The 26,741-nt window shown below is 47.0% G+C and overlaps 1 protein-coding gene across 1 annotated transcript in view; it reads right to left on the reverse strand.

Moving 5' to 3' along the window:
* ACVR2B (activin A receptor type 2B) overlaps positions 1-18,821 on the reverse strand; it is a 109,893-nt gene extending 91,072 nt beyond the window's left edge. Inside the window, exon 1 of the mRNA XM_009085790.4 lies at positions 18,342-18,821. Within this exon, the coding sequence (XP_009084038.1) occupies positions 18,342-18,393 (52 nt within the window). The 5' untranslated portion in view covers positions 18,394-18,821. The remainder of the gene's footprint in view (positions 1-18,341) is intronic.
* Positions 18,822-26,741: the final 7,920 nt, after the last annotated feature.

Below are 26,741 nucleotides of genomic sequence, written 5' to 3' on the forward strand. Positions count from 1 at the left end.
GAATAAATCTTCACCATAGAGTGAAAAACCCCTCATTTTACATGGCTGTAATTTAACCTGAAGATAAATATGTTGTAAGAGTCTAAAGCAACTCCAGACCACCCCACTTCCATTTCCAACCTCCTCTTTTCAAATAAGCAAAATGTCAGATGGCATCAGGTCAGCCTCAAATGGGATTTCTCTTCCTCTGCTCTGACTGCCAGCCACTTACCCAGCTTACCTTGAAGGACATGTGCTACAGATCAGCTGAGGTGAAGCCTGGAAGGACACAGGTTACCTCATTTGCAGAGGGAAGGTTTGCACACACACACAGTCACCTCCGTGTTTTGCAGAAAATATTATTTTTTTACTTGAAAAACATTTATGTCAGCCACCACAGCCACTTGAGGAGAAGTTGCAATGTGCTCTGGAGAGGCAAGAAACAAGAAACCACTGCTGGGTTTTGGAGCAATATCCTTGCTACAGAAACTCTCCACAACTGGGTTTTGTCTTTTCTTGGCCAACACAGGGGCAAGATTTGTGAGTTTGTACTTTTACTGACAAATATGGGGAATTAGTTCATCAGTCACTTGCAGAAAGTCTGTCTCTTGCACCAAAATCTGATTTGTGTCAGCCCCAGCATCCAGGCCTGACTAAATGCCACCACAGCTCACAAGAGGGTTGAGCCTCATGCCTTTACAGAGAAGGAAATTGTAAGAAAAATTTAGGTAGCTACATCTCATAAAAAGATATCAGCCTGAGACACTTACATAACTTTCAAGCTGCTTTCCCCCCTGTATCTCCAGGGGATTTCCAGGTCTGCTCTGGTACCCACAACTGCCCCACTGCCCTGTGCCTGTTCTCAGCTACACAGTCTGACAAGAAACATCAGCATCTCCAGGGGGAATTCAAAGGGGCATCAGTGCTGAGAATGCTCAGGAACACCTCCCTGTTACTCCATAATCACTGATTCACATCCCAGGGAATCTCAAGAACCCCCTGGCATGTCCACACCCCAGTGTGTGCCACCACCTTCCTGCACCCCCACGTGCCTGAGTGTCCCTTGTCCAGCCCCAAGGGGTGAAAGCCAACATTTCAGCAGGAGGGGTTTGGCAGAGGGATAAACAGACGTGTACAAAATGCAGACACCATAAAATAATAGAATCACATAATTGTTTGTGTTGGAAAGGACCTCAAAAATCATGTAGTTTCAGCCTCCCCCTTCCACTGAGCCAGGTTGCTCTAAATCCCATCCAGCCTGGCCTTGAACACTCCCAGGGGTGGGATCCACAGAGAACCACAGCTTCTGTGGGAAACCTGTGCCTTCACCCTCTTCACCCTCACAGTGAAGAATTTGTTCCTATACCTAATCTAAATTCCCCCTCTTTCAGTTTAAAGCCATTATCCCTTGTCCAACCCCTCCATGCCCTCCCCTAAAGCCCCTCTCCAGCACTCCTGCAGCCCCTTGAGGTACCACAAGGTCACACCAAGGCCTTCTCTTTTCCAGGCTGAACAATCCCAGTTCTCTCAGCCTTTCCCCATAGGAGAAGTGCTCCATCCTTAAATGTTAAGTGCTCCATTTGTCAGTGTTAAGTCATGTGATATCGAGATCCGGAGGCAGAAGAGGACAAACCAAAAATAATGGGAGCACTGACAGGCTGCCTTGTCTCTCTTCCTGCAAATCTTCCCCTTACTCCACTCCTTCCTCTCTAAATCATGTCAATGCTCCATCTTCCCCTTCCTTCTCTTCCCTGGGAACTGGACCCTCTAAAGCTCCAAAACTGTGATAACCCAAACAAAACCAAACAAACAAAAACACAAACAAAAACCAACACTTCCTCCCCCTGCAAAAAAAACCCATCAAACAACAAAGCAAAGAAAAACATCCTTCACAGAACTATTCCTTTTATTCCTTATTTTTTTAAACAAATTTTGTATGCCACTAAACCCAAGTATTATTTTAAACACTTATTTTCTGGTGCTAGATCAGCTCTGACAAGAGAAAGGAACTGCTGCTTTTCCTTTTCAGATTCATCTGTGGTAAATAAATAGTAGACAGCCAGTGAAACAAGCTACTAGGGTTTTCTTGCTTTGTTTTGGTTTTGAGGCTTTTTTTTTAAGTGCCATTGAAGAAAAAACACCTAAACAAAACCATTACATTCATGGTGCTGACCACAACACTTTAAGCCCATGAAACCTCAATAAATATTTTTACAATGAAGCCTGCAAGAAGAGATAATACTTCAGACATTTATAGGACTTTTATTTCTCTATAAATGTATCATGAAAGTTGAAAACACTGAATTATTATTTCCATTCTAACTTTGAAATAAATTAGGGAAGAAAGGAAAAAAGATGCCAGAATATTTTACTAAGAGGAAGCTTCTGTGGAAGACCTCTCTCAGGAGCTCCCATCAACTCATTCTTGCTGCTTCTTTGAAGCCACATCAACAACAATAATTTAATTTACAGTCCAGATAAAAGACATTTCCAAAGACACAGGAGGAGGGAGAAGGGGGTTAGTAGGGCATTCCCAGTTCAATTCAGTCCAGCTACCTGCTGTCTGTTTGGGATCTAGCTCCTGACAGCTCATCCTCCTCCAAACAAGAGCTGCAGGAGATAATGGTGTCCCAGATACCCAGGGGATGGGGGAGGGATGAGTGTCACACAAGAGGACCCTGCAATGTCTGTAAATTGCAGCCAAAATGGATCTAATCACAGCAGGCACTGCAAAAAAAAAAAAAAAAAAAAAAAAAAAATGTGGCAAGTGTGATCCTGCTGGGAAGAGGAGATGAGCCCAGGACAGGGGATGCTCCAGCCAGAGGGTTTGATTCAGCTCCCCTCCAGGGCTCTTGGAAGACAAGGAAGGGGAAAAGAAATAAGCAAAAAACATTGCAAGCATCCACTTGCAAACATCTACTTAGGAGATAGATAGATAGATAGATAGATAGATAGATAGATAGATAGATAGATAGATAGATAGATAGATAGATAGATAGATAGATAGATAGATAGATAGATAGATAGATAGTAGGTAGGTAGATATAGATATAGATATAGATAGATAGATAGATAGATAGATAGATAGATAGATACATACATACATACATACATACATACATACATACATACATACATACATAAAAAGCTTTTATCAGACATGGTTTTAAGGAGAATAGACCAATGGCAAGTTGCCACCAGAATCCCAATAGGAGAGCCAGAAGATCCCCAAATGGTTTGGGTTGAAAGGAACCTTATAGATCATCTCATTCCAATCCCCTGCCATGGCAGGGACACCTTCCACTGTCCCAGGTTACTCCAAGCTATGTCCAACCTGGCCTTGGACACTTCCAGGGATGGGGCAGCCACTGCTGCTCTGGGCAATGGAGAGGGTTCAGCCTCAGTGGGGAAAAAGAGCAGGGACAAGTTCCTCCAGTTCTAGGTAGGCTCCTCCAGCTATGAGGAGCAAAGGCACCTGGGGAGGGGAAGGGAAGGGTTCATTGCAAACACAGAGGGATTGACAGGACCCTCCCAGCAGGATGATCTCTCCAGTGATGGAGATGCTGTAAGAGGGTCCCTGCCCACAGCCCCCATCATTCCTCTCCTCTACTGAACTGAGAAGATTCACTTCAGGATGCCCTTCCCTGCAAACTGGAGATAAAAATCTGTAAAGATGTCTCATCTGTACCAGAGTCTGGCTTTCCTGCCCAGCACTGCTGATGAGCTCAGCAGCAGTGTCCATAAAAATACCCTGGCAAAATCCCTGCAAACACAGAAGCAAAAAAACCTCAGGCTCAGCTGCTTTTGTTCTGGTAAGCGAGGAAACAATTACTGAAGCTGGAACAGACAACTTCTTGTAAAGAGAAAGAGAGGTGGAGAGGACACAAACAAAAAGAAAAACAACCCAGCTAATGAGAGAAGGAGGCAAGTTGCACGAGAAGTGATAAAAGAAAAAGGTCAATAAAGACTCACAAACCAAGCTCATGTATCACTTGCCACTGGCCATGTTTCCCATTAGGAGAAGCCTGCTGTAAACACTGCACCTGAGCACTGGGCAAAGCAGGATGGACACAGGTATGAAAAGGAGGTGACCAACACGAGGCAGGGACAAGTCCAACACCTTAAAGGAGGTGCCTGATCCTGCAGCACCAAGAGAGCTGCTGCAAACAGGCTGGTACCATAAAACAACAAAAACACTCATTGTTTGAAGAAAGCAAGCAATGACAAGCAAACACTGCCTCTCTCCAGCTGACCAGAGGCAACCTGTCCCTGCAGATATGGTGGCTTCGGTTCCTGCCCCTGTTCTTCCTTCCCAAGATTTCTCACTATCTCATGAGGAGCTGGATTTTTGCTGCTTCATCCCTCAGGGTCATTTAGAAGATGTAAAACATTGCTTTTCATTTAAGGGAAAATATTTTACAGCCCTCAAGGAAGGGGAAAAAGAAATACAGAAAAGCACAAAAACATGATTTATGTGCATTCTTGCACCTGAAACCCCAGAAAACAAAAACAACCTAATTATATTTGTTGCTGTCTGCTTTCAAGTCCCAATATCTAAAGCCAAGCCTGCAGGTTTTACTGGGAGGGAGAGAGGGAGGGAGGGAGGGAGGGAACAGAACAATGAACTCATCACTTCTACCACACTGGAAACAATCTTCTCCTTGGACCTGTCTGTCCAGCGTGGTGATGGAAGGGGATGAGCAGCAGTATTTCACACTCCCAGACCCATGGTCTACATCCATAATCAGCTCTCCAGTCCTCCACATGCTTCAGGAGAAAATCCAAGCAGATTTATAGGAGGCTGATTCTGGATTACTAGTCCCCAAGGAAATTTTCCTCCCAACACCCACAAGTCAGAGTTTGATTTATACCCAACCTATAATAGACTGTATTCCTCAGAGACAACTCCTTGTCTTCAACCCCGCTGCCATTGCTGAAATGGGAGATTTGGCTTGGTTGAACAGTTGTGGAGTTTATAAATACCAAAAGCAGCACTCAATTTAGGCTGGAGACAGTTAAACTACCTCAGACCAACAGGATGCCACGCAGTAAGGAGCAGTAATGAGATGATGACACATTCATAACCTAAAGTTTTCATTAAAAACTCGCAGCCCGAGGAAGCTCACCCCTCCAGAGCAGAACCATTCAGTTCCCCTAATTACCCAAAGAGCAAATCTTTGCACCAACCAGGGAGTCCAGGGGAGAGCTCCTGAAGAGCCCGTGGATCCATTAGGCAGGAACTGGGGAAGCACCAGCCAGGGGGTTGTAAATGAGGTGGTGCACAGCCCATTCCTGGTGCCACTCTGCACCTCAGCATGCATCACACAGCGAGCAGCGTGAGGCTGGGAGCCCCTGGAAGCAGATTCAGGGGAAAATAGGACTCCTGAATAGAAGTTGCTAGATACCAAAATCCCTGGATAGAGCTTTCTCCATCTGCCAGCAGAACACAGTCCCTTTTCCAGTTTTCACTTGTTTTTAAAGGTGTAGTGTGTTATCTGAGCAGAGCCACAGCACATACACGGACTGACTGCAAACCTACGCAGTGTTTGTCACGTCTTCCTTCCAGACAGAGGTGATGGAAGCCACCAAATTCTAGACTCTCCAAAACCTGGAGAAGGGAGCTCTGATGAAGAACAGATCTAACTATTATAGCTGTGCAAAGTCAGATCTAACTGCCAGTAACTGGGAAAGAGCCATTTATCTATCCAACTAGAAAAATATCTGCTGGTTAAAGAAACAGCAGTCAAACAAAGAAATGGCAAGCGTTGGCTATGCTTTACAATGCACAAGTCAGAGCCACAAAAATACGTTCCTGGGAGTGCCAACATCCCAGTGAAAACAAATCCCAGAACACAAAAAAAGGGATAAAAGCACAATACAAACCTCTTTCTTTCCCCTACAATTCTGCCCCATGACCGTGTGCCACAGAAACAAATCTGGCTTGGGTAGAAGGCTTTTTTTCCCACCAAAAAAAAGCAATTAAACCCCTTTTGTTTGTGTTTAAAGCAAAAGTAATGCCAGCCACTAATAAATTTTGGTTTTGTGGAGTTTTATGAGGGTTTTTTTTATTGTTTAAGAGGACAAACCAAACTGAGTGGTTGCTCTTTCCATAATGTCTCCTCACACGTCTCAAGACAAGATGAGGAGGTTGAACATCCTGCTCTCATAACCCTTGTCACAATCAGAAGGTTTCTGGGAAGGAAACGCCCCAAAAAGAGGAAACCAGCAACTTTTCATCCCATGTCATTTTTAAGACCCTTTTCCTTCATGGGGTTCATGGAGCAGGAAAAGAAAGGGAAGCCATAATGTGAATGTAGAAACAGAAGTACATTTAAGAAAAGAAAGCACCAAGATTGATTAGAGCGTTCCTCTGCTTTAATAAAGAGCCTAATGATGTCCAAATTATAGCAAAGCTCAATTGTGTAACCAAGGAGCCAAGATTTCATCCTTGATAAGGACATGGATTTCTGTCTCACAGGAGAAGCCTGCAGTTCACTAACAAAGATGACCTTTTGTATTATACCCTTCAAGGCCACAATTAGCTGGAGAAATACTGAACTAACTTGGCAACATGAGTTTTTATACACTGTGCTAATTTTTAGCAGAAACTTGCCAAGACCATTACCATCATCTAACAAGACAAAAAAAAAAATACAAATACGAACCCCACTGCTCTCCAGACCAAATTACTTTCCACAATTCAATGCAGTTTTAATTAAGATGATTAAATTACAGCAAAAATTATTAAGATGATATCCCACAGCAAACCTCTAAAGGTATAACACTTTAATCCAGAAAAACCTGGCATGCACATATTCATTATAAAGTATTCATGAGAACCTAGAATTTTACATATGAACCAGTTCTACATCACTCAAACAATACCTTGGGAGATATTTGTCACAGGTAAAAAAACAGTGACATCCATCAACAGAGCACAGTTTTTCTGAGACTACACAGAAAGAAATCTACGCAGAAAAAAAAATTGAAAAGGCTACAATTACTTTGACAATGTTTCTACAGCTCAGAGGAATTTGGGGGTTGAAATAAGTGGTTTCCTTCTCCTTCATAGGGCTCCCAAAATCAATTTTATATATAATTCTTTTTCTATTTTCTTTTTTTTTTTTTTAATCAGAAGTCAGATAAGATAAGTGCATGTGAAATCAGGTCACTGCAATAATCATGCACATGGTACATTTCCACTATTGCCTATTAACTATGGGGTTTAAATGAATGAGCAAAGTCTCAGATCCATATTTCACCAGTAGAAATTATTAATATAAACATAGCACAGCTCAGGCTTTAACCTTACCATCCAACTGGGCCTGCTCTCCTTTGGAGAGGGGTAAATGGTATTAAATTAACAGACAGGGTTCAAAAGGCAGCTACATGGAGGCATGGATTCCATTAAAACCTGGGAAAGGATCCTGTGATAGGAGCCCTGGACATCAGGGAGCTGCTTGTGGTGCTTCAGCAGTGGATAAATTTCAGCCTGTGATCTTCAAGGAATGGTAGCTTCAGCATGCCTTTTAAAAAAGCTGTGCCACTGGGATGAAAAGAAGGGACAAACCAGCAATTTCCAGGTGCAATCTTCTGGGAACCCTCCACGGGGGCAGGTGACAGAACATGGTGGGAGAGTTCTGCAAAGAGGAGGCTGCAACCCCAAACTGTGTTAAAAGTTGTGTCTGAATACATGAGAAGGTACCGAGTAAGGACCTCTTGCCTCACTCTGGACATCTCTGCCCCCAGGACTGAGCCACACCAAGGGGTTTTGCAGAGTTAACTGCATCAGGATAAAGTCACCCAAAGGAGATCCATTCCCAAAGTGCAGATCCATTCCCAAAGTGCAGTTCCATTCCCAAAGTGCAGTTCCATTCCCAAAGTGCTGCTACACTTTGCATCTGAGACTTCTTTTTGTCTCTTCTCTGAGACAAGAGACCTCCTGGCTCTCAGGATGGGTGGGGGAGTGTAAATCACTAAAATGTAAAAGGAAAGAAGAAAAGAAATCTGCATATTCCATTGAGTGGCCATACTAGGGAGCTACTAACACCTGAATCACACATTCAGGACACAAAACCCCTGGAAAGCTCACAAAGAACAAGTGCAATAGAGAAACTTAATGATTTTTGTTTTCTTTTTGGTTTGTTTAATGAATATAGCTCTGAATGGCCCAGTCACCAGACAGTTGTAACAGATCTGATGAGGGCTGAGCCCCAGCCCAGGTGAGAGGTTAATTCTATATTTTTCTGCATTAGACGAAGAAAAGTACAAATCGAAAAAGATAAAATCCCAACACAAACCCTCCACCAAGGCTGCTATGAAATAACTCTTTTGTTTAATTATTATGAGTTGGATAGGCAAACACTGGATCCCGATGGACAGAGAGCAGCTGTTACTATAACAGAAAGACATTCATCTTCCCTCCTCGGGACCCTGAAATCCTATCAACAATGCCTGTAAAACGACTCTCAGCTCCCCCCCTCCCACTTTTTGCCTGTCTTTCATATCCAGACCTATTTTTAGCCAACTTTATTTTGTTGCACCACACTTCAAAGCTGTGCACGTTAACACATTCAAAATCATTTCCATGTACCAAAAGCTTTGGGGATGTCACTGGGGCAGCTCAGGGGTGCAGGAGAAGGGCACGTCCCCCGCCCAGGGTCTCTTCTTTCCCCAGGGATTCATTGAGAAGGAGCCCACAGACACAGTTACCCAGACAGATACACTTGCATCTCATTTACCTCTGAGGCTCACAGTTACCTTGGAGGGTTTCTTTTAGCTGATACATAATAACCAGTCGATCCCCACGCGATTGCATGGGAAAGGAAATTCTATTACCAATTAAGAAAAGAAAAAAAAAAAAAAAAGAAAGTTTCTCATGTTTGCTTTTAGCAACACTAACTCTGTCCCATTAGATGACAGCAGAAGCTATGTATCTAGAGGAAACTTTCTACAGCAATAAAAATTGGCTGTTAAAGACTCCCATAGTTATCTAAGGCACAATATCAATGTTAAAACACCCTCCAGGAATGGGCACATGCAGCCAATCTCCAGCAAATGTGAACAGGCAGAGTGTCAGGGCATCAGGAGACAGCAGCCCTGGGGACAGCACATTCGGTGGCTGGGTGTTTTTTCCCTTTTCTTCTTTTCTTTTTAGCATCCAACAAAACCCAGGCTGAATGAGCTTTGTGCCACCAAGCTGTACTCAGGAGAGGAAGCACCCAGGGACAGCAAGTGTGCTTATCAGAAGGCTCCATCAGGCATTGCTGCTCTTTACCACAGACCCAAAGAAGCCTGGAAATTGGGACTGGAGGGACGCTGTGTTGTTTCAAACACTGTAAAAGGTGATTAAAACCTACACAGGAATTTCTTGCTATTACTGAGCCCTTCCACAGGGCCCAGCTTCATGATTTCACTTTACAAAGATGCTCCAGGAGCTTGAGGAAGAGCCTATTCATTCATCTCCATGGGTTTTGGATTGTTGCCAGGTGTTTTTTGGGGATAAGGAAGCTGGGTTTTGTGTTTTGGTTGGGGGTTTTTTTCAAACATTTGTCTTTGAAATATTTCAAAGGAAGGCCAGGAGCAGGAATGAGACAGCTCAGAGGCAGGGCACACCCCATGGCAGCATCCCCACCTGAGCTTCCACTCAGAGATGGTGATGCCACAGCTCCAGAATCCTCACCAGACCTGGGCTCTCAATTCCACCCCACACCTGGCAGCAGCCAGTGCCAGCATCCCAGGCAGGCAGCACCAAGCTTCAAAAAGCACCATCCTGCTTCAGGCTGTGCTAAGCCTTATCTGCATCCCAGGCTCCTGACATAAAAAGGAATTTCATAGCAGGGAACTGTTCCAGGTGTGTCAGCACCAGTGCCTATTGCCCACCACAAAAACTCACTTTTTAGGAGCCAGCCAGCTGAGTGTTTTCCAGCACAACTGCAAAAGGCATTTGGGAAAATGCCTTACCCCAGGTGTAAGAATGTGCTTCTTTAACAGAAGCTTTCCTTTAAAACTAAAAGTGCCTGATAAGCTGTGGGTGCATGTGAAAGCAAAGGATTATGAGTTCAAACTTTTGTGCACCCCAGAGCTGCCCAATAGCTGCTGCTGGGCTGTAACTGGATACTCTCACCACAAAAACCCAAGGACAACTGAATTTCTCAGCCTGCAAACATACAGGGGAATGAGCATTCTTAACCCATTAATTACTCTCAGGAACTAAAGTGGCCAGACAAATCCCACTGTTCCAGTTGCCATCCTGAGGGGAAATAAAACCCCAAACCATAAAGATTTGGAGAAAGAAGAGAGCTGGGAGGTCTCATTGCTATGGCTCGGTTGTCCCAAGAGTGAGGACAAAGCCACCACCAGGATAACCACAAAGCTGGACTTGGCTGAGCAGCTGCATCCCAAATCAACAGCAGTTTCTGTCTGCTGAGTAAGGGACTCCTGGAAATCTAGTGCCAATGCACAGGTCTGAAGCAAAGCCAATGCCTTCTCGTATTTGAGTGCCTACAAAGCTCACTGGCTCTTCCAAGGCCAGTGCCACAGCCTCCTCACAACTTTGCTATTGTAAAGCTCAGCTTGCTGCCTCAGAGAAAGGCCTGGACATCAACTGTGCAAAACTCAAATTCCCTCTTTTCCCAGAAGAGGAAAGTACCAGTAGCAAACAGAGCAACTGGAGGGGGGGGGAGTTTGCAGACAGCTCAGCCAAACTGCAGCAACAGCCACCAGCCCTCAGAAGCAATCCAGAGACTGCAAAACATAAGAACAGCACTAAAAGGGCTTAAAAACCCTGCAATATTCTCTTTTTCTGAAATACTTTTAAAAAGTCACAAAAAGGAGACGAGTTTTGATTGAACATTTCTTCACTTCAGAGCCATGGCTGCATTCCTCCCTCCCCAGGAATTCAAAGCAGTCAGCAGAGGTAAATTATGTATAAGCAAAATATTCCTAAAAGCCAAATTTTAGAGGTTGCACCCATTTCACAAGGCATTTTTAAATAGCTAAATGTCGAAGAAAAGAACAGTTAGCGACCTAGATTGACCATTTGATAGATCAGGTACAAATGGAGCTAACTTTATCCCTCTCATCCACTCAAAGGCTTATCATCTCACACCTTAGAGAAATAAATTAGGAAGAAGCATTGCATTAGCACTACTGGCACCACACAGAAAATTTCAAGTTCTGCTACCACAAAGAAAACAAGTTCTATAATGGGAAAAGCTTTAAATAAGACAAATAATTTAAAAAAATGCAGAGGCAGTCACAGCACCTAAGACCCTACAGTGTCAGCTACTATGGAATTTTTTAAATGACAGCCCTTGCTGTTGTGTTTTGGGAGTCATTCAGCACAGGTCTGGGATTTGGGGTTGGTCCAGAAAGTGCCAGGCACACTCATTTCCCCCAGGTTTTGTTTATTTCTCTATAAAACTGACAGCACTACATTCCATTTCCAGCTTTACTGGAGGAGGATTAACTCACCCCCTATGCTCCCAGGAGCACCTTATTCTTCTCCCTCTGTCACACAAAAGTACTTATTAGACATAAGAAGTCCAGTTCAAAATCCACATCTAAATTTGCTTTGGTATCCACATCAGTGAAAATTAATGGAGCTCAGATTGTAAAGCACTGCATCTTTTCATGTGTTTTATTCTCTTTATTTAAAGAACAGGCATTCACACACTATACATTACTATGAGACTCAGACAGGAGAAAAAAAATCCAAAATGATACCTCTGGTCTGATAAAATTACCAGAACATTCTATTTTTCCTAGCAAATTTAATTCCAGGTGGACCAAACAGGATAATGAGGTGGTCAGAGCACCAGCCATGGGCCCAGGAGGATGGGGAGCATGTCCTTGCCACTGACCTCAAGATCTCAGAGAAATCACTCCCACCAGGGAATAGCTGGTAAATTTTTATGTTCCCAGATTAAACACCCAGAGGTACAAGTTTCACTTCTAGAAAACACTTCCAAAGGTTTATTTCAGCTCCTAAATACACCCCAAACCCATGATGAAGGCAAAAAGGGGTTCTCCAGGCCCAGGCTGCCTCCTGCTCTGCAGCCAGGGCTGTGCCACACTCTGAGCAGAGCTCCCCCAAAGTCCGAAACCGAATCTGGGGTGAAACGCACACCGAGGTGGAAATCGTGGAATTATTGATGAGAAACTCATCATTCCCATTGGGCATTCACATCCTCCTCCAGCCAGGCACCAGCAGGCTGCTCCTTCCTCTGCATTTCTCTGTGCACACCTGTATGAGCCGGTCCCTGCTTGCAGGCAGCCCAGCCTAAGAGAAAAGGATTTCTCCAAGACTATAAATGCAGCAACCACCTCCAGCACAGCCACCAGAAGAAAAGAAATTTTAAAATTTCATAAAGTGGACAGAGCACACTCAGGTTTAAGCCAAATTGTACCCCAGACAGAAACATTTCTTCATGCAGATTATTCTTTCAGTACAGGTACAAAATATTGGGTGTGACCTTGGCTGAGCCAGTTTGTGATACAGCAGGGAGCACTTGCAGACAGAATTTTCTCTCTCTTGGCCCCTCTGCTCAGGGTTTTTGGGGCAGGGACCTTCTCTCTACACAAACAGCATTTTGCAAAAAGAGGAGCTGTATTTTCCTGAGGCACCTAGACACCAGCAACAGATTTTTTTTTTCTTAAGTAGCATGATGGACCAATGCCACATGCAATAACTTAATCAGAATAAAAGATTCAAATACTGGCAAAATAAGAGGCACTCGTGTGCTGGAGGGAAGCATATTATTATTTTACAGTGTACACTGACAATTGCTGCTCTTAACTTTTAGTTTGAATTGAAGCTATAGCATAGTAAAGGAGGAAGATGACAGAGAGAAAAGGACATGAAACTGGCAAAAAAGACCAACAGTTATATTCAAATCTAGGCATAAAATGTGCTGGGTCTGCAAAACAGAGTGTTTCAGAGTGTTTCATTTTTAATTTACTTCTTTGCCCCTCTGACTTCAGTGGCTCCAAGAAACCTTACAAAGAAGACTGGGGGGGACTGATGTATATTTTTCTAATATACCTTAAAGGAACAAATGACTAATGACATACAAAATTATTTCAGAATGAAGTAATAATGAAGAGAAGAGATTAGACATTAGTTGATCCTCAGTGGTTAATGGAGGGGAAAGGGAAGGGGAAGAGCAGAGCTTATGCTGGTGAATACTTCGGCCACAAACACCTCTCTTAAACACATCCAATTTCACTGATGTGAAAATCTCCACATGAAGGAACAGGCGAAAAAGAGCTTAAGTGGGAACAGGGTGCAGAATGCCAAGTGCTACACTGAATAATTCAGATCCAGGCAGTGCTATTGGCCAGGCAGGAAAATCACACTCCCCTGCTAGTTTTAAAATCAAAGGCCAAGGAGGGATAAAAGAGAAAGACAACACCTCTTTAAAGCAGAGATTACACTCCCTGGTTCCCATTTCCCAAGTTCCCACAACGTTTTGTTGCAGGGAGAGTGCTGGAGCGCGGGTGCTGCGCTGGTGCCAAGGCACAGCACCTCAGTGCCCACCTCAGTGCCCACCAAGGGACCTGGGAAACTCAGCCACCTGCCTCGGTGACATGGCTCCTCCAGCCCATTTAGCAAGAAAATGTGAATTCTGCAGCCAGCACCGACCAACCCTGACTTGCCAAGCTGCCTCCATGAGACTTTCTCACTGCACAAGCACTTCTCCAGTTGCCTGAGGGCACAACCCCATCAGGACTTTCATTTGGGTCTAGACCACTGTTCAGCGCTAGAAGGTTCTCTCCCCTACCTGCACCCTTCCCAAATTTCAGCCACACTTCTCCAGTGCTAACAGACAGGGCTGGACACACGGATTTCCAAGGACCATCAGTGTACTTCCTTGCCTGGGCCCTGCAGAGCCAGAAGCTGGGGGTGAGCAAGACACTTTCACAACTTTTAGACCACTGTCCTGGGTGTGTTTGATAGAAAGGTCATTTCTATTTACATTTAATGGGGCTTGAAAGGTCCTCTGCTCCTAAAATCCCATTTAATTCTGACTATTCTAGTGCAGCACCACAAAGTCAACTACTTTAACACTAAATTTTAGAAATGTTTCTAAAAGCAGGTCCTGGAACATGACAGCCAAAACGCCTCCTGCTACAAGGAGCTAAACACGGAGTAACTTTGTTACATCTAGTTATTTTATTTTAAAGGTGTCATGGCTTTCTAGGAACAGGCAACTCTGACTTTGGGCAGAGCACACAAACACAGCCCTGACAGGTGCCCAGCCTCAAAAAATCTCTGCCATCCACCTCCTTCACCCTTGATAAATAAAGATAAGCATCCCTTGGTTCCTTTTACACCTACAACACTTCTGCAGGAGGACCCATCCCGTGGAGAGCACAGCAGCAGGATTCCTGGACCAGTCCCATCATTCCATCACCAACATTTCAAAAGATGCTCTCTTCCATCTCAACCTGTGCCCTGGAGAAGCCAGGGAGCCCTCCTAGGCTGATCTGCCAAGCGAGGAGTGTGTGCATGGAGAAGGGGGAGAATGGTGGGAGGGAGAGAGGAGAACAAAAACAACAACAAAACAGAAAAGAAAAGAAAAAAAAAAGGGGGGGGGGAAGAAAAACAGTGAGGTTGGCCTGCTTCTTTCTTCTCTATCATCTATTCAGTGTCAGCAGGGGAGGTCCACAACTGTTGCGTCACACGGAGCACAAAAAAGCCTGACAAGCGTGTTTGAGCTGATGGAGAGCAGAGTGGACAGGAGGCTGCTGACAGCTCCGCGCCGGGACTGCGAGCCCGCGGCTTTAATTGGCTGCTCCTTCCCATCGCATCCAGCGGGCAGGAGCCGCACAGCCCGCACGGGCTGCTCAAAGGCACCAGCAATGGCAGAAATTCCAGCCTGTAAATACTTTAGTTAACTCCCCAGCTCGGGTTAGACCCTCGCTCTGGTGCAGGGATCCGGGATTTTTAATGCTGCTTGGTCCACAGGAGCCAAAGGGAAGATGCAGGAGATGCTTCGAAATGGAAAGGGGGGAGAAAGGGGGAGCTAAACCACAGGTTGTGCAGGACCTGGAGAGGTGTTTATAAATAATGTCACTAAAAATAATGCACTGATCACTGGCATCTCTAACACAGCACTTTCTTCTCCACAGAATTCTGACAGTGGTTCTGTCGGTGGTCTAATTATCTAGATTTGATAGCAGATTAAAAAAAAATATATATGCCAAACACCTGTTCAAGAGTTTTGTGTTTTTAAAGGCCATTGCCATTAACCTTGGGCCAGGCACTTCATTGTGTTTAATTAGCAAGCTAATGAAGCCAGTTTTATTCCCTTTCTCAAGCACAAGAGGATAAATACAAGACAGTGAAAGAGGAGACCAGATCCATTTGCAGCACAGTTCATTGCTGCATGGCATTACTTAAACTTGCACCGAAATAAAAGTAATGCAATGGCTTGGAAAACATGTTAGCAATGCATTCTGCAAGACAAATCCTTTTACACCTTCTGTATTTTCTCAAGCTCATCGATTAAAACATGATTTCTGAACATTTGGGCTGCAGAGAATTTGCAAACAAAGGGCTAAAAATAAACATAATGTTTTCCTCAATGAATCCTCAATATTCCAAAAAACTAGGCATAACAGATTTATTTTTTTTAAAGAACAGCAACCCGGGCTTGCTTTGTTACATCTAGCCAAGGTAGAGATGAGAAGCATCAACAATGGAGGTTAAGTGATTTTCGAAAAGCCCACCACTTACACAGAGCCCTAACATGTACACACACAAAAGGCATACTTTGAGCAAAGCCCAGTGCTCTGAATCCCAGCAACACATTCCAACTTTGGGTATCTCAGCTTGTAGCTTGTTTTTCTCCTTTTTTTTTTTTTTTTTTAAACTGAACAGCTTTAGGAAAAACTGGACAATAACGATCACGTTGATAAATACTCATAAATATCACAAGAAAGGCAGAAAGGCTTTTAAAGAAGGGAGGGATTTACAGAATGGCTCATGCACTGATTTAGTGATTCAAAAGGACCTTTCCGAATAAACAGAATTATATTCATTTTCTGGGGTTTCTTTATTGTATTTTCAGGTGGGGTGAGGAAAAATTCAGCATAGGTATGCCCTGTCAGATTATCTTTTTCATAACATGATACATTTAAGAAGCTTTCAGGGTGTTTTTTTTTTTTTAAGCAATTGCCTTTCCCCCCCCTCCAACTTAGATTTCAGTCACTCTGTGCATGCAGCCATAGGATCAGGTTAAATACCAAAACCAAACCAAACAAAAATCCAACGCCATACCCAAAAACAAAACCAAAAAAAAAAAAAAAAAATCCGGAAGCCATCTCTTTTATTGAATCACCCGAGATAAAAGGATTCCAAGATATATGGAAAGAAAATACATTGACCATAAATCTCCTTTATGCACATAATAGAATTTTCCAGCCAGGAGAGCTGTTGTGATGATAGCAACGCCGAGCACCAGGAATGCTGCTGGCACACACACAAACCCCCCCCGCCCCCTCCTTCCAAAATACCTGCTCTCCTCAGCACTGCTATGTAAATACAAACCCGCACAACCCCCTTCCCAACACATGGAAACAAAGCTGCGTACAAGTGTCCCAGCCATCAGATAAAAAAGCCCGAGCTGGCTTTGCTCACTAAGAAATTAAATTTTCTCCTTTTTTTTTTTTTATTTTTTTATTTTTATTGTCCGCTCCCCTTTTTATTGCCACTCGCACGCACTTTCGGTGTGACTTAAAAAAAAATAACGAAGCGCTGGCACCGCGGGTAATGGCAGAGGCAGGCGGTGGCAGCGCATATTTAATGGGCACTCGGAACAAAGGAAGCCCGGCTGCAGGAGCGCCCCGGGGCCGGCTCCGCGCCCGCTCCCCCCGCGGCTCCGCCGGGCAGCGCCTTCCCCGGACCGGGGGACCCGGACCCGGGCCCGCACACGCGGGGAAACCCCCCCTGGCCCCCACCCGCACAATGGGTGATGGCAAAGCCGCCGGGAACTCCCCGGCTGCCCATCGCGGAGCAGGCACGGCTGCAGCATCGCTGCCTCCCGCACCCTGCCCCCGGGAACCCCCCGGCCACAAACAGCCCCCTCCCGGCCCCGCACCCCTCCCGCGTCCCTCCAGCCCCCGGCCGGGAGATGGAAGGGACGTAACAAGTCACTGCCCAGAGCCGGGGCGGGGGGCTCAGCCCCGGGGGGGTCGTGGTGACCAGGCAAGAGGGGGGGAGGCAAAATTGCTGCATTTTCCTTAGGTTTCTCCTAAGGAAAATGCAGCTATAATAAAAAAGAATAGGGGAAATAATAACAATAACATAAGGAATAATTAAAACAAGGAGGGAAAGTGGGGAGCGCGGGGATTTCCAACGTGCCCGCGTTTTCAGGTGCTGGGGGCAGCACAGCGGGGCTGACCGCTCCCGCCCCCCCCTGGGTTGCGGGATGGGGCACCCCCTGGAGACCCCTCCCCGCGTCCCCAAGCGCTGCCCGGTGTCCCCTCCAACTCCCCCGGCCGTGCTCGGGCTTTGGGCGAACTTCCACCCGCGTCCCCCGGCACGACGCGCACCCCGCAGGTTGGAGATGAAGTTTGTAGCCCATGTCCGTAAAATAAATGGGATGGAGAAGATACAAAATAAACACCCTCCTCCGCCGCAGAAGCCTCCTCCGGAGGGATGCTCCCCAGGCGCCCCCCGCCGCACACACCCCCTTTTTCCCAACTTTCTCTCGACTCCCCGCGGAGCCAGGCAGCCCCAATAGGCTCGTTCCGTGCTAACCCTACGGGACTGCGGCGTCCCGGGTGGAAAAGGGGAACAGCGGGGTCCCCTCGGGGTGGAGGGGGGTCCCCCACACCCCCCCGAGTTACACAACCGCAGCCCGGCAGGAGCGGAGCGCACACATGGCCACTACCTGAGAGACCCCGCACCATTCCGGAGCGACCCCAGGTCTCCTCCCGCTGCTCCCAACTTGTCCCCCCACGAAACATCCTCGGCTTCTCCCCCACGCCCCCGCCCAGAAGTAAATGCCCATTTTTGCAAAGTTTCCTCGAGATCGCGCCGTGTTTACATTGCCATAAATTCCCACAGGCTGCCTGGAGGGAACAAAAAGCAGCACGGGAAGGCTCGTCCTGCGAGCAGGGAGAAAACGGAGAGGGAGGGAGAAGGAGTGACAAGAAAAAAAATATAATAATAATAATAATAACAATAAAGGAAACGAAGCCGATGCAGCGGTGGGGGGATTCCCCAGCTCGGGTGCTCTGTTTCGGAGGGTGCTGGAGGGTGGCTGCAAATAACCGCACGGCCCATTCAATTCTGCATTTGGAGACGCGACCGAGAGCCCGAGCGGGAGGTAAACACGTCGAAAGGCTCTTACCTGCACAGAAAGTTCCCCAGAGCACGGCGAAAGTCAGCCACGAAGCAAACATAGTCCTTTACTTTTTTTTCTTTTCCTCGGGTGCACCTCTACCCCAAGGGAAACAAAAATAAAAATAAAAAGATCGAGCGCGTGAAAAGAGGCGGGGGGGAGAAGCGCGGCTCTGCCTTCCCTCTCGCTCTCAAAAAGAAAAAAAGAAGAAAAAAATCTTGGGAGTAGGGGGTGGGAAAAATAAGGAAAAAAAAAAAAAAAAACAACAACAACAAGAAAATCGGATTTAATTCCTTCGCAGTTGCAAAATTTATCCAGTGGAGACGAACAGACCCGGACGGTTCGACCTGCTCCTGCCCGGCCCCACCGTTCGCTCCCAGCTTTCCAAGAGTTTCTTTCCCTGGGCTTTTGTGCTGGGAGTGCGGCGTGCACCACACACCGACTCCCCCTCCTCCTCCTCCTCCTCCTCTTCCCCTTCCCCCTCCTCCTCCTCCTCCTCCCAACCCAGCCCCTCCGGCTCCCCCAGCAGCGAGGGGCGAGCGCGCACACGCACACGCCCCCCCCCCCCACCCCGCGCGGTTCCCGCGCAATGCCCGCGCAGCCGCGCGCGGGTTGCGCGCTCCCCCCGTTCCCCCGCGCACACGCGCGCATCCCCCCCTTCCTCCTCCTCCTCCTCCCCGCGCAACCCACGCGCGCTCCCCGCGCCGGCAGCGAGCGGGGCGGCGGCGGCAGCGGGACCGTGCGCGGTTTGTACGGACCCCGCATCGCGGGAGGCTGCGGAGCGGCAGGCAAGGGCCGGCGGAGGGGGCGCGGGGCGGCCGCGGGGTCCGGAGGAGGAGGAGGAGGAGGAGGAGGAAGAGGCGGTGGGGGGCCGCGGCATCGCGGGGCTGCGCGGGGCGGCGGGCGCGGGGGCGCGGCGGGAGGTGCCATGTGCGGGATGGGGAGGAGGGAGAGGGAAATTAAAAAAAACCCCGCAACGTGGAGGAGGAAGGGAAAGAGAGGATTGATGGGGTTTGGGGTTTTGTTGTTGTTGTTGTTTTGGGGTTTTGTTTTAATAATTAAAAAAAAAAAAAAAAAAACTGAACCGCGTCCAAAATGGCTTCTAAAAAAAGGGAGAAGCCAGCGCGGAGCCAGCGGGGAAACCCGGATGTTGGATACAAAGGGGCTGGAGGGGGCGGTGCGGCGCGGGGGCTCCGCGGGCGCTGAGTGGGGAGCGGCGCTGCCCGTCACGGCCGCGCCCGCGGGGAGCCCCGGCTGGAGAGGGGCAGGGACAGGGGCAGGGACAGGGGCAGGGGCAGGGGCAGGGTGGGGATGGGCAGGTTTAGGGGCAGGGGGCTGCCGAGCGTGTGCGTGGATATGGGCAGGTTTAGGGGCAGGGGGCTGCCGAGCGTGTGCGTGGATATGGGCAGGTTTAGGGGCAGGGGGCTGCCGAGGGTGTGTTTGGATATGGGCAAGTTCAGGGGGCTGTGGAGGGTGTGTGTGGATATAGGGCAGGTTTAGGGGCAGGGGGCTGCGGAGTGTGTGTGTGGATATGAGCGGGTTTAGGGGCCTAAGGGGGCAGAGGAGATGTGTGTGGATATGGGCAGGTTTAGCGGCAGGGGGCTGCAGAGGGTGTGTGTGGATATGGGCAGGTTTAGGGGCAGGGGGCTGTGGAGGAGAGGTTTAGGGGCATAAGGGGGCAAAGGATATCAGTGTGGATATGGGCAGGTTTAGGGGCAGGGGGCTGGAGAGGGTGTTTGTGGATATGGGTAGATTTAAGGGCATAAGGGGGCAGAGGAGATCAGTGTGGATATGGGCAGGTTTAGGGGCAGGGGGAGGGTGTGGATATGGGCAGGTTTAGGGGTAGGGGCCGCAGGGGGTGTCCATGGATATGGGCAGGTTTAGGGGCAGGGGGCTGCAGAGAGTGTTTGTGGATATGGGCAGGTTTAGGGGCAGAGGGCTGCAGAGAGTGTTTGTGGATATGGGCAGGTTTAGGGGCAGAGGGCTGCGGAGGAGAGATTTAGGGGCAGAGGGTAGAAGTGAAGATTTGGGGGCATAAAGAAGCAAAGAGGTGTGTGTGGAGAGGGGCAGAAGGTGGGAGTGCAGAGTTAGGCAGCAGAAGGGTGTGTGTAGATAGGGGCAGGGCACTGCTGGGGGGAGGACTGGGAGAGGGTGTAGGGGCAGGAACTGGAGGAAGAAGTTTAGGGGAAAAGTATGCACAGGGTGTGTGTGGATAAGGGCAGGTTTAGGAACAGAGGGTTGTGGGGGAATGGAGGTTTAGGGGCAGAAGGTGGCTGAGGGGATGTGTACATGGCAGCAGTTTTAGGGGCAGGGGCTGGAAGTGGAGATTTAGGCACAGGGGATTGGGGATGGAGATTTAGGGCCAGAAGGTGGCAGAGAGTGTGTGTAGATAGGGACAGGTTTAGGGGCATGGGGTGGCAGGAAGAGACTGTGGGGCAGGGAGTGGGGAAAATGCAAATGGGGCAGGGGATAGTGGAGCAGACTGGTGGGAGAAGCTTGGGGGTGGAAAATTTAGGGGCAGGGCAAGGTGGAGGATATGTGCGGTTAGGGGCAGGTTTGCAGAGAGGGTGGTGTGGGGGAAAGTTTAGGGGAAAGGGGAGATTTAGGGATAGAACTTGGCAGTGTGGATAGAAGCAGGTTTTGGGGCAAGGGGCTGCAGGGGGGAGGTTCAGGAGAAGGGAGATTTAGGGGTAGGGGTCGATTTTAGGGGCAATGTCTGGAGAAGAAGAGTAAGGAGAAGAGGGTGGTGGAAGCTGTGTGTCGATGGAGCAGGTTATGGGGCAGGGATGGCTTAGGGGGTTTAGGGGCAGGGGTTGCAGGAAGTGCAAATAGGGCAGGGACTGGTGGAGGGAGCTGGGGAGTGAGATTTAGGGAAGTGGATCAGGCCAGGGGGTGGCAGAGAGTGTGTGTGGATAGGGATGGGGACAGTGGTGAGATTTAGGGGTAAGAGGCTGCAGGGGCAGGTTCAGGGGCAGGGGGTGGCAGGGCAGAAGGTTTAGGGACAGAGAATTAATGGGGGCATTAGGAGTAGGGAGTGGGAGGAGTACAAATGGGCGGGGAGTGGCAGAGGGGGCTGGGGGGGAGGTTTTGAGGGCAGGGGTGGCTGGGGGGGTTTGGTGGAAGGCAGGGCTGTGGATTGGGTGGAGGGTGGGGTAGCATGGGGCAAAGCCATCTCATTGTCTTGGAGAAGTTCTCTGGCCCCTTGCCTTCCCAGTGGAGAGGGCAGCACAGCCCACCAGGGCCAGGAATAAACAGTGTCCTTGCAGAAAAAACAATCCTCCTCTTCCAGGCAGTGGGAATGTGTGCTCTCTGCTCGTGTCCTGGAGCCCCCTGCACCCCAACAGCCCCTTGACCCCAAGATCCAGCAGGAGCAATGGCTCAGTGCCAGTGTCCAGGCTCCCCAGGGCAGAAGGGACATCTCAGCAGAATTCATTTTTAGGCCATTTCAGGGTCAATAAAGAATTACAGGAATTGAATGGTCTCCACAATTTTATTTTAATTCTAACTAAATAATATGGCTATAGGGAGCAGCAAAGGCATCTTAAGGGGAAGGAGGAGAAAGGGGGAGATGCTAAGTCGGGTCATTCTCAAGACTTTGGGTCTGTGAGGTCCAGTGACTCATCAGAGAGAGGAATGTGGCATGGATGGGTGCTGTGCACAGCAGTGAATCGCAGGTCAGCTCCCTCAAATTTGTCCGCTGGGGACTAAGGCTGAAAATATTCCTGAACTCATTTTCTTTTTCCTCTGGAGGGAGATAAGAGTAAACATGAATCATTCCTCTAAAAGTTTGAAAAGCATTTTGTTCCAAGAAGAAATATGTAATTTTTTTTTCTTCTTCTTCTTACAGTAACAAGTTCACAGAAAACTTCAGGAGGCTTTTACAAAGGCTTGTAAGCACTTTGAAGCTGGAGACTGTTTTTATATACCTACAGCACTTGCGTAACAAGGTCTCGACAGTGAATGGGATTCCAGGGTGCAGTTGCAATAAAGTGATTAATAGTATCATTCATGGTATCATACCTCATTCATAGGTTTCCTGTAAGTTAAGAGGAATACATTGGCAGGAGCACAGTGGTTGTGACTTTAAACACGATACTCTTGGAGGGAAAAGTTACAGCTAACACGTGCACCGAAGGGCAGTGCAATTAGTAAAGCGATGTAAAAGGCTCAAGGAAATCATTTTTAGAGCAAAAGCCTGCAAGGATCTGGTTCTGAGCTAGTTCTGTGGCACAGAAATAGCAAGGTGGATATTGCCACACAGCTAGTGAAACCAAGAACAGAGAATAAGATGTGTCTGTCAAAGGGCTGGGTCAGAAACACTCAAGTAGGGTTTGGGTTTGTTGCTTCTTAATCTGTGCACAGTGAGGACTGATTTTGTCACCAAAATGTTTGCCACCAAAATGTTTGCCACCTGCTTGTGGCAAAAATCACTGAGAAGGCCAGGCAAGATGCGAAAGGGAATTGAAAACAGTTGTCAAATGAGAAGTAAATGTCCTGGCTGTGGGCTGCAGCAGCTCAGGATGTACTTGGAGCCTCAAGAGAAGTGACAAATAATGTGTCAATATTTCCTTTAAAGCTGCCTATTTTATTTGAAAGCAAATAATGAGTCAATATTTCTGTTTATTTCGTTTGGGGAATAAGTTGTTAAACAGCTACCACGTGGCTGAAGTATGGAGAAATATGTGGGGTGATAAAATATGACCCAGTGTTTCACTGTACCAGCATCCCCGCGATCAGCTAAAACGAGACATTTAGCTCGGTCCAAGAAAACATCAGCCCTGGGGAGCAGGCGGGGTGAGTAACACAGGATCGCTCGGGCTGCGTCCCTGCCCGGGCTCAGAGCACTCCCTGGCCAGCTCTGCTCCTATTTTTAATCCTAGCTGTGCTATGAAAAGCTCCATTCCACAGCACCTGAGCGGCTGCTCTGCAGGCAGGGGCTCGGCAGCGCGTTCATCACGCGCCTGTCATCGCTTTTGAGGAAACGGGTCCAGGGCGTTTCAGATGTTGTCCTAAAGCCACCCGGTGGGACAGGCACAGCCTGGCCTTCCTGCACCAGGGCAGCTCCTGCTCCGTGGCACAGGCAAACTGATCCAGCCACCTGAGCTGAACCTCGGGGGATTTTTGTCCAGGGGTTTATGACACCCTGAAGTTTCATTTATTAAACTCCCTCCATCTTATTTGCTGTGGTGCTTGTGAGGGTCCCCAGGACGAGGTGAGAGATGAGAATTTGACTCCTTGTTCTCAGAAGGTTGATTTATTATTTTATGATATTATATTAAAAGAAATGCTATACTAAAACTGTACTAAACTAGGGAGAAAGGATACATCAGAAGGCTGGAAAGGAATGATAATGAAAGCTGGTGACTGACTCCTCAGAGTTTGACACAGCTGATGGTGATTGGTCATTAATTAGAAACAATTCACATGTTTGGATAAACAACCTCCAGACCACATCCCAGAGCAGCAAAATATGGAGAAGCTGAGGCTTCTCATCTTCCCAGGAGAAGAAATCCCAGTGAAGGGATTTTTCAGAAAATATCATGGTGACAGCTTGCAGCATTTCATAGGGAGGTGTTTACCCGCCCGAAAAGCTAAAATGTTTTCTCTCCTTGCAACACAAAAGCCCAGGAGTGAGTATTGTCACTGGAGATAATGTTACAGCCTTGGCAAGATGACACTTAAAAACTTCATCAGCCTTCCAAGAATTTCGGAAATAGTGGTGAATAAAGGCAGCAAGTGCTAAGAGCAGGCAGTGCTTGCAAAAAGAGCCCTTACCAGCAGGGCTTTCAAGAGCTGCTTTTTTGTTTTCACTTATCGTTAGAGCTGCACAGCTCAGACTGCTTTTAAATAATTTTACTGAGCAGTTAAAAAACTCTCCCGTGCTAAAATAAATTTTAGCTGAGGTGGTTTATGCTTTACAGCCTCATATGACACTCAATCTTTCTCATGTGACTTCTGTAACAAGTCAAATTCATGTATTTTGATACTGCACACGTGATTAAGATACTTGGATCACTTAAGCCTGCACAAAACTGCAGTGCTCGCATGTCATTTATCTTAAAATCCTATTGTAGCACTCATGAAGTGTAATTTCTTCAGTGAATGGAAATTTATACTGACAGAGGTGTTATAAAACACGGAAAATACTGGGAGGAGAGGACCCAGCATTTTCTTTATCTCTTCAAGTGTTCACTAACGGGGATTTATTTTTCAGCTCAGCGTTGGTTCATTGCAGGTCACAGAGCCCTGGTGCAATTAAAGGGACCCATTTCCAGACTTCTTAGGCAAAACTCACGTTGCTTGCAACAGGTGGAAGCTGTGTGCTGTGTCCTCAAGGCAGCAAGCTGGTTCACAGGCTTCACTTTCCACATTGGTCCCTAAAGCAACTTGCAGAAAATCACCCAGCCTAAAGAAACTCCTGGGATCCCAGCCTCTACCTCCCCATTTTAAAATGCATGGGTAAGAAAAACCAATTTATATTCATAACCTTGAGTAAATAAATTGTCACTTTAACTACACATTTTATTGTAATTAAGTGCTTCCCTGTAATAACCAACCCACACTACGGAGCTGTTTCTTAATATAACAGTAAGGCAAGTTCTCAGCTGTGAGCAGAATTTGGGAGCTTTTAAAAGCACAGCCCAGTTGATACAGCAGGGTGATGTTGCACAGTTCTCAACAGGTGGAGAAAAGGTGGGTTTGCTAAAGAGCCTTGTCCTTTTCAACAAATGCTGTTTCTGTGGTCAACAAAATCAAATCTCACTGACCAAATTTCCCAGTAGGGATTTTACCCAGTACCAGCCTGGGTAATATCCTCTGCTCCCAGTGGATTTGCCTAACTCCCAAGGGAACACGACCGAGGCAGATTTAGACCTTCCCCAGCTTTCTAAGGACTCGCTGCTGTCACCTCTCCATAATGCAGCTACAATTAACTTTGCTGGAATTTCTATATTTGCAGCAGCTTGAAATCAGAGCCTGAACTTCCAGACGTGGATGCAGATAGTCTTTGCTACTGTCTGTGCGAGCCCTTGGGCTTCACGCTAAAAAAGCCCACCCTGGTTGACAAATTTGCCCTTTGCAGTCTGGCTTCAGTGCAGCTAGCAAAAATAGCAAGTGATACAGCAGACAGAATGGGCCCTAAACTGTATTTTTCGTAGCTTTTCTTAGCTCCAGACTAAAGAGCAGGGCATCAGATGTTGACAAATTAGCAGGGAATATACGGAGCAAAGGGATTTGTTACTGAAATGCCCACAATCCAGCAGTTTTGCTGTCCCCCAGAATCTGAACTTTTTCCTTGGTTTTCAGCTCTGTTTTGATTAGAGTGCAAATACCAGCCGCTGGCACATGTCAGCTGGCATCAGAGCCACATGCCAAAGCTTTGTTGAGGTCACAGCTTTAGTGTCGTTTTACTCATCCATGGATTTTGTTGGGACTTCTGGGGCATAGCTCATTATTTTTACCACTGTAACCAGCAGTTGTTGTATAATTATTCCTCTTTAAACTCAGGAGAGCTTGTCTGGCCTTTTGGGTGGGGAACTTAATTGCATGAAGGCTCTGGAGGATGGTTGATGCTGGATAGTGACTGTGCTATTGGTGTATTACCTGCCCCCAAAAAGGAGAATCCAGGCTCTAATCCATACCCCCAAGTCATGCCAGCTTGCTGGCTACCAAAGCACACCCACACTCGACTTGGAGACTCCTGTGCTCAGACAAGGAGGATAAGGGACACCACATGACTTAATTCTGCAATGACAGTGTATGTTTAATTGGTGAAGAACTGCATTTTCTATCCCTTTTTAACCCAGGTCACAGTGCCAAAGGACTGCCCAATGTTTGAGGTTCCTTTTGAGGTATTTTCTTCATTGAGATGCACTGTTCTTAAGGCTACTGTGGTTGCCAGCTTTGTCTTATGCCCTCAAGCACTACTCTGCCTTTTATTGTTGAGAAACCAATATTCAAATTCCCCTGAAACACGAGACCGTGCTGCTTTCAGAGCTCACAGAGGGCTTTCCTTCAACCTCAGGCTGCTCCAAAGCCAGTGACCAAGAGTCAGGAAAAGCACAGTTTAGATCTATATATAGATATAGATATATAGTTATACAGATATATAGATATATTGATAGGCAAACTACAATCCTAAACTTTAAGCATCTCAGGCTTTTAAGCTCTCTGCCTCAGATTCCCTGTAAAATACAAATAACAGCATTGATGAGGTGTAGCTCATAAAAAAGTAAATATTTCTAACTTCCTAGAGCATGTGTTACAGCCAGTTGAAGTCAATGAGGTTAAATTCAGTGGAAGGAAGGTATTTCTGCCAGCTGATGGTACATGACCATTCAAACAGTTTACCAAGTGCCATGACAGCAAAATTCCTTCTGTTTAAGGCTGCCTGGTTGCCTGGCAGGAAAA

This window comes from Serinus canaria, chromosome 2 (assembly GCF_022539315.1).
Source record: "Serinus canaria isolate serCan28SL12 chromosome 2, serCan2020, whole genome shotgun sequence".
Lineage (NCBI taxonomy): Eukaryota > Metazoa > Chordata > Aves > Passeriformes > Fringillidae > Serinus > Serinus canaria.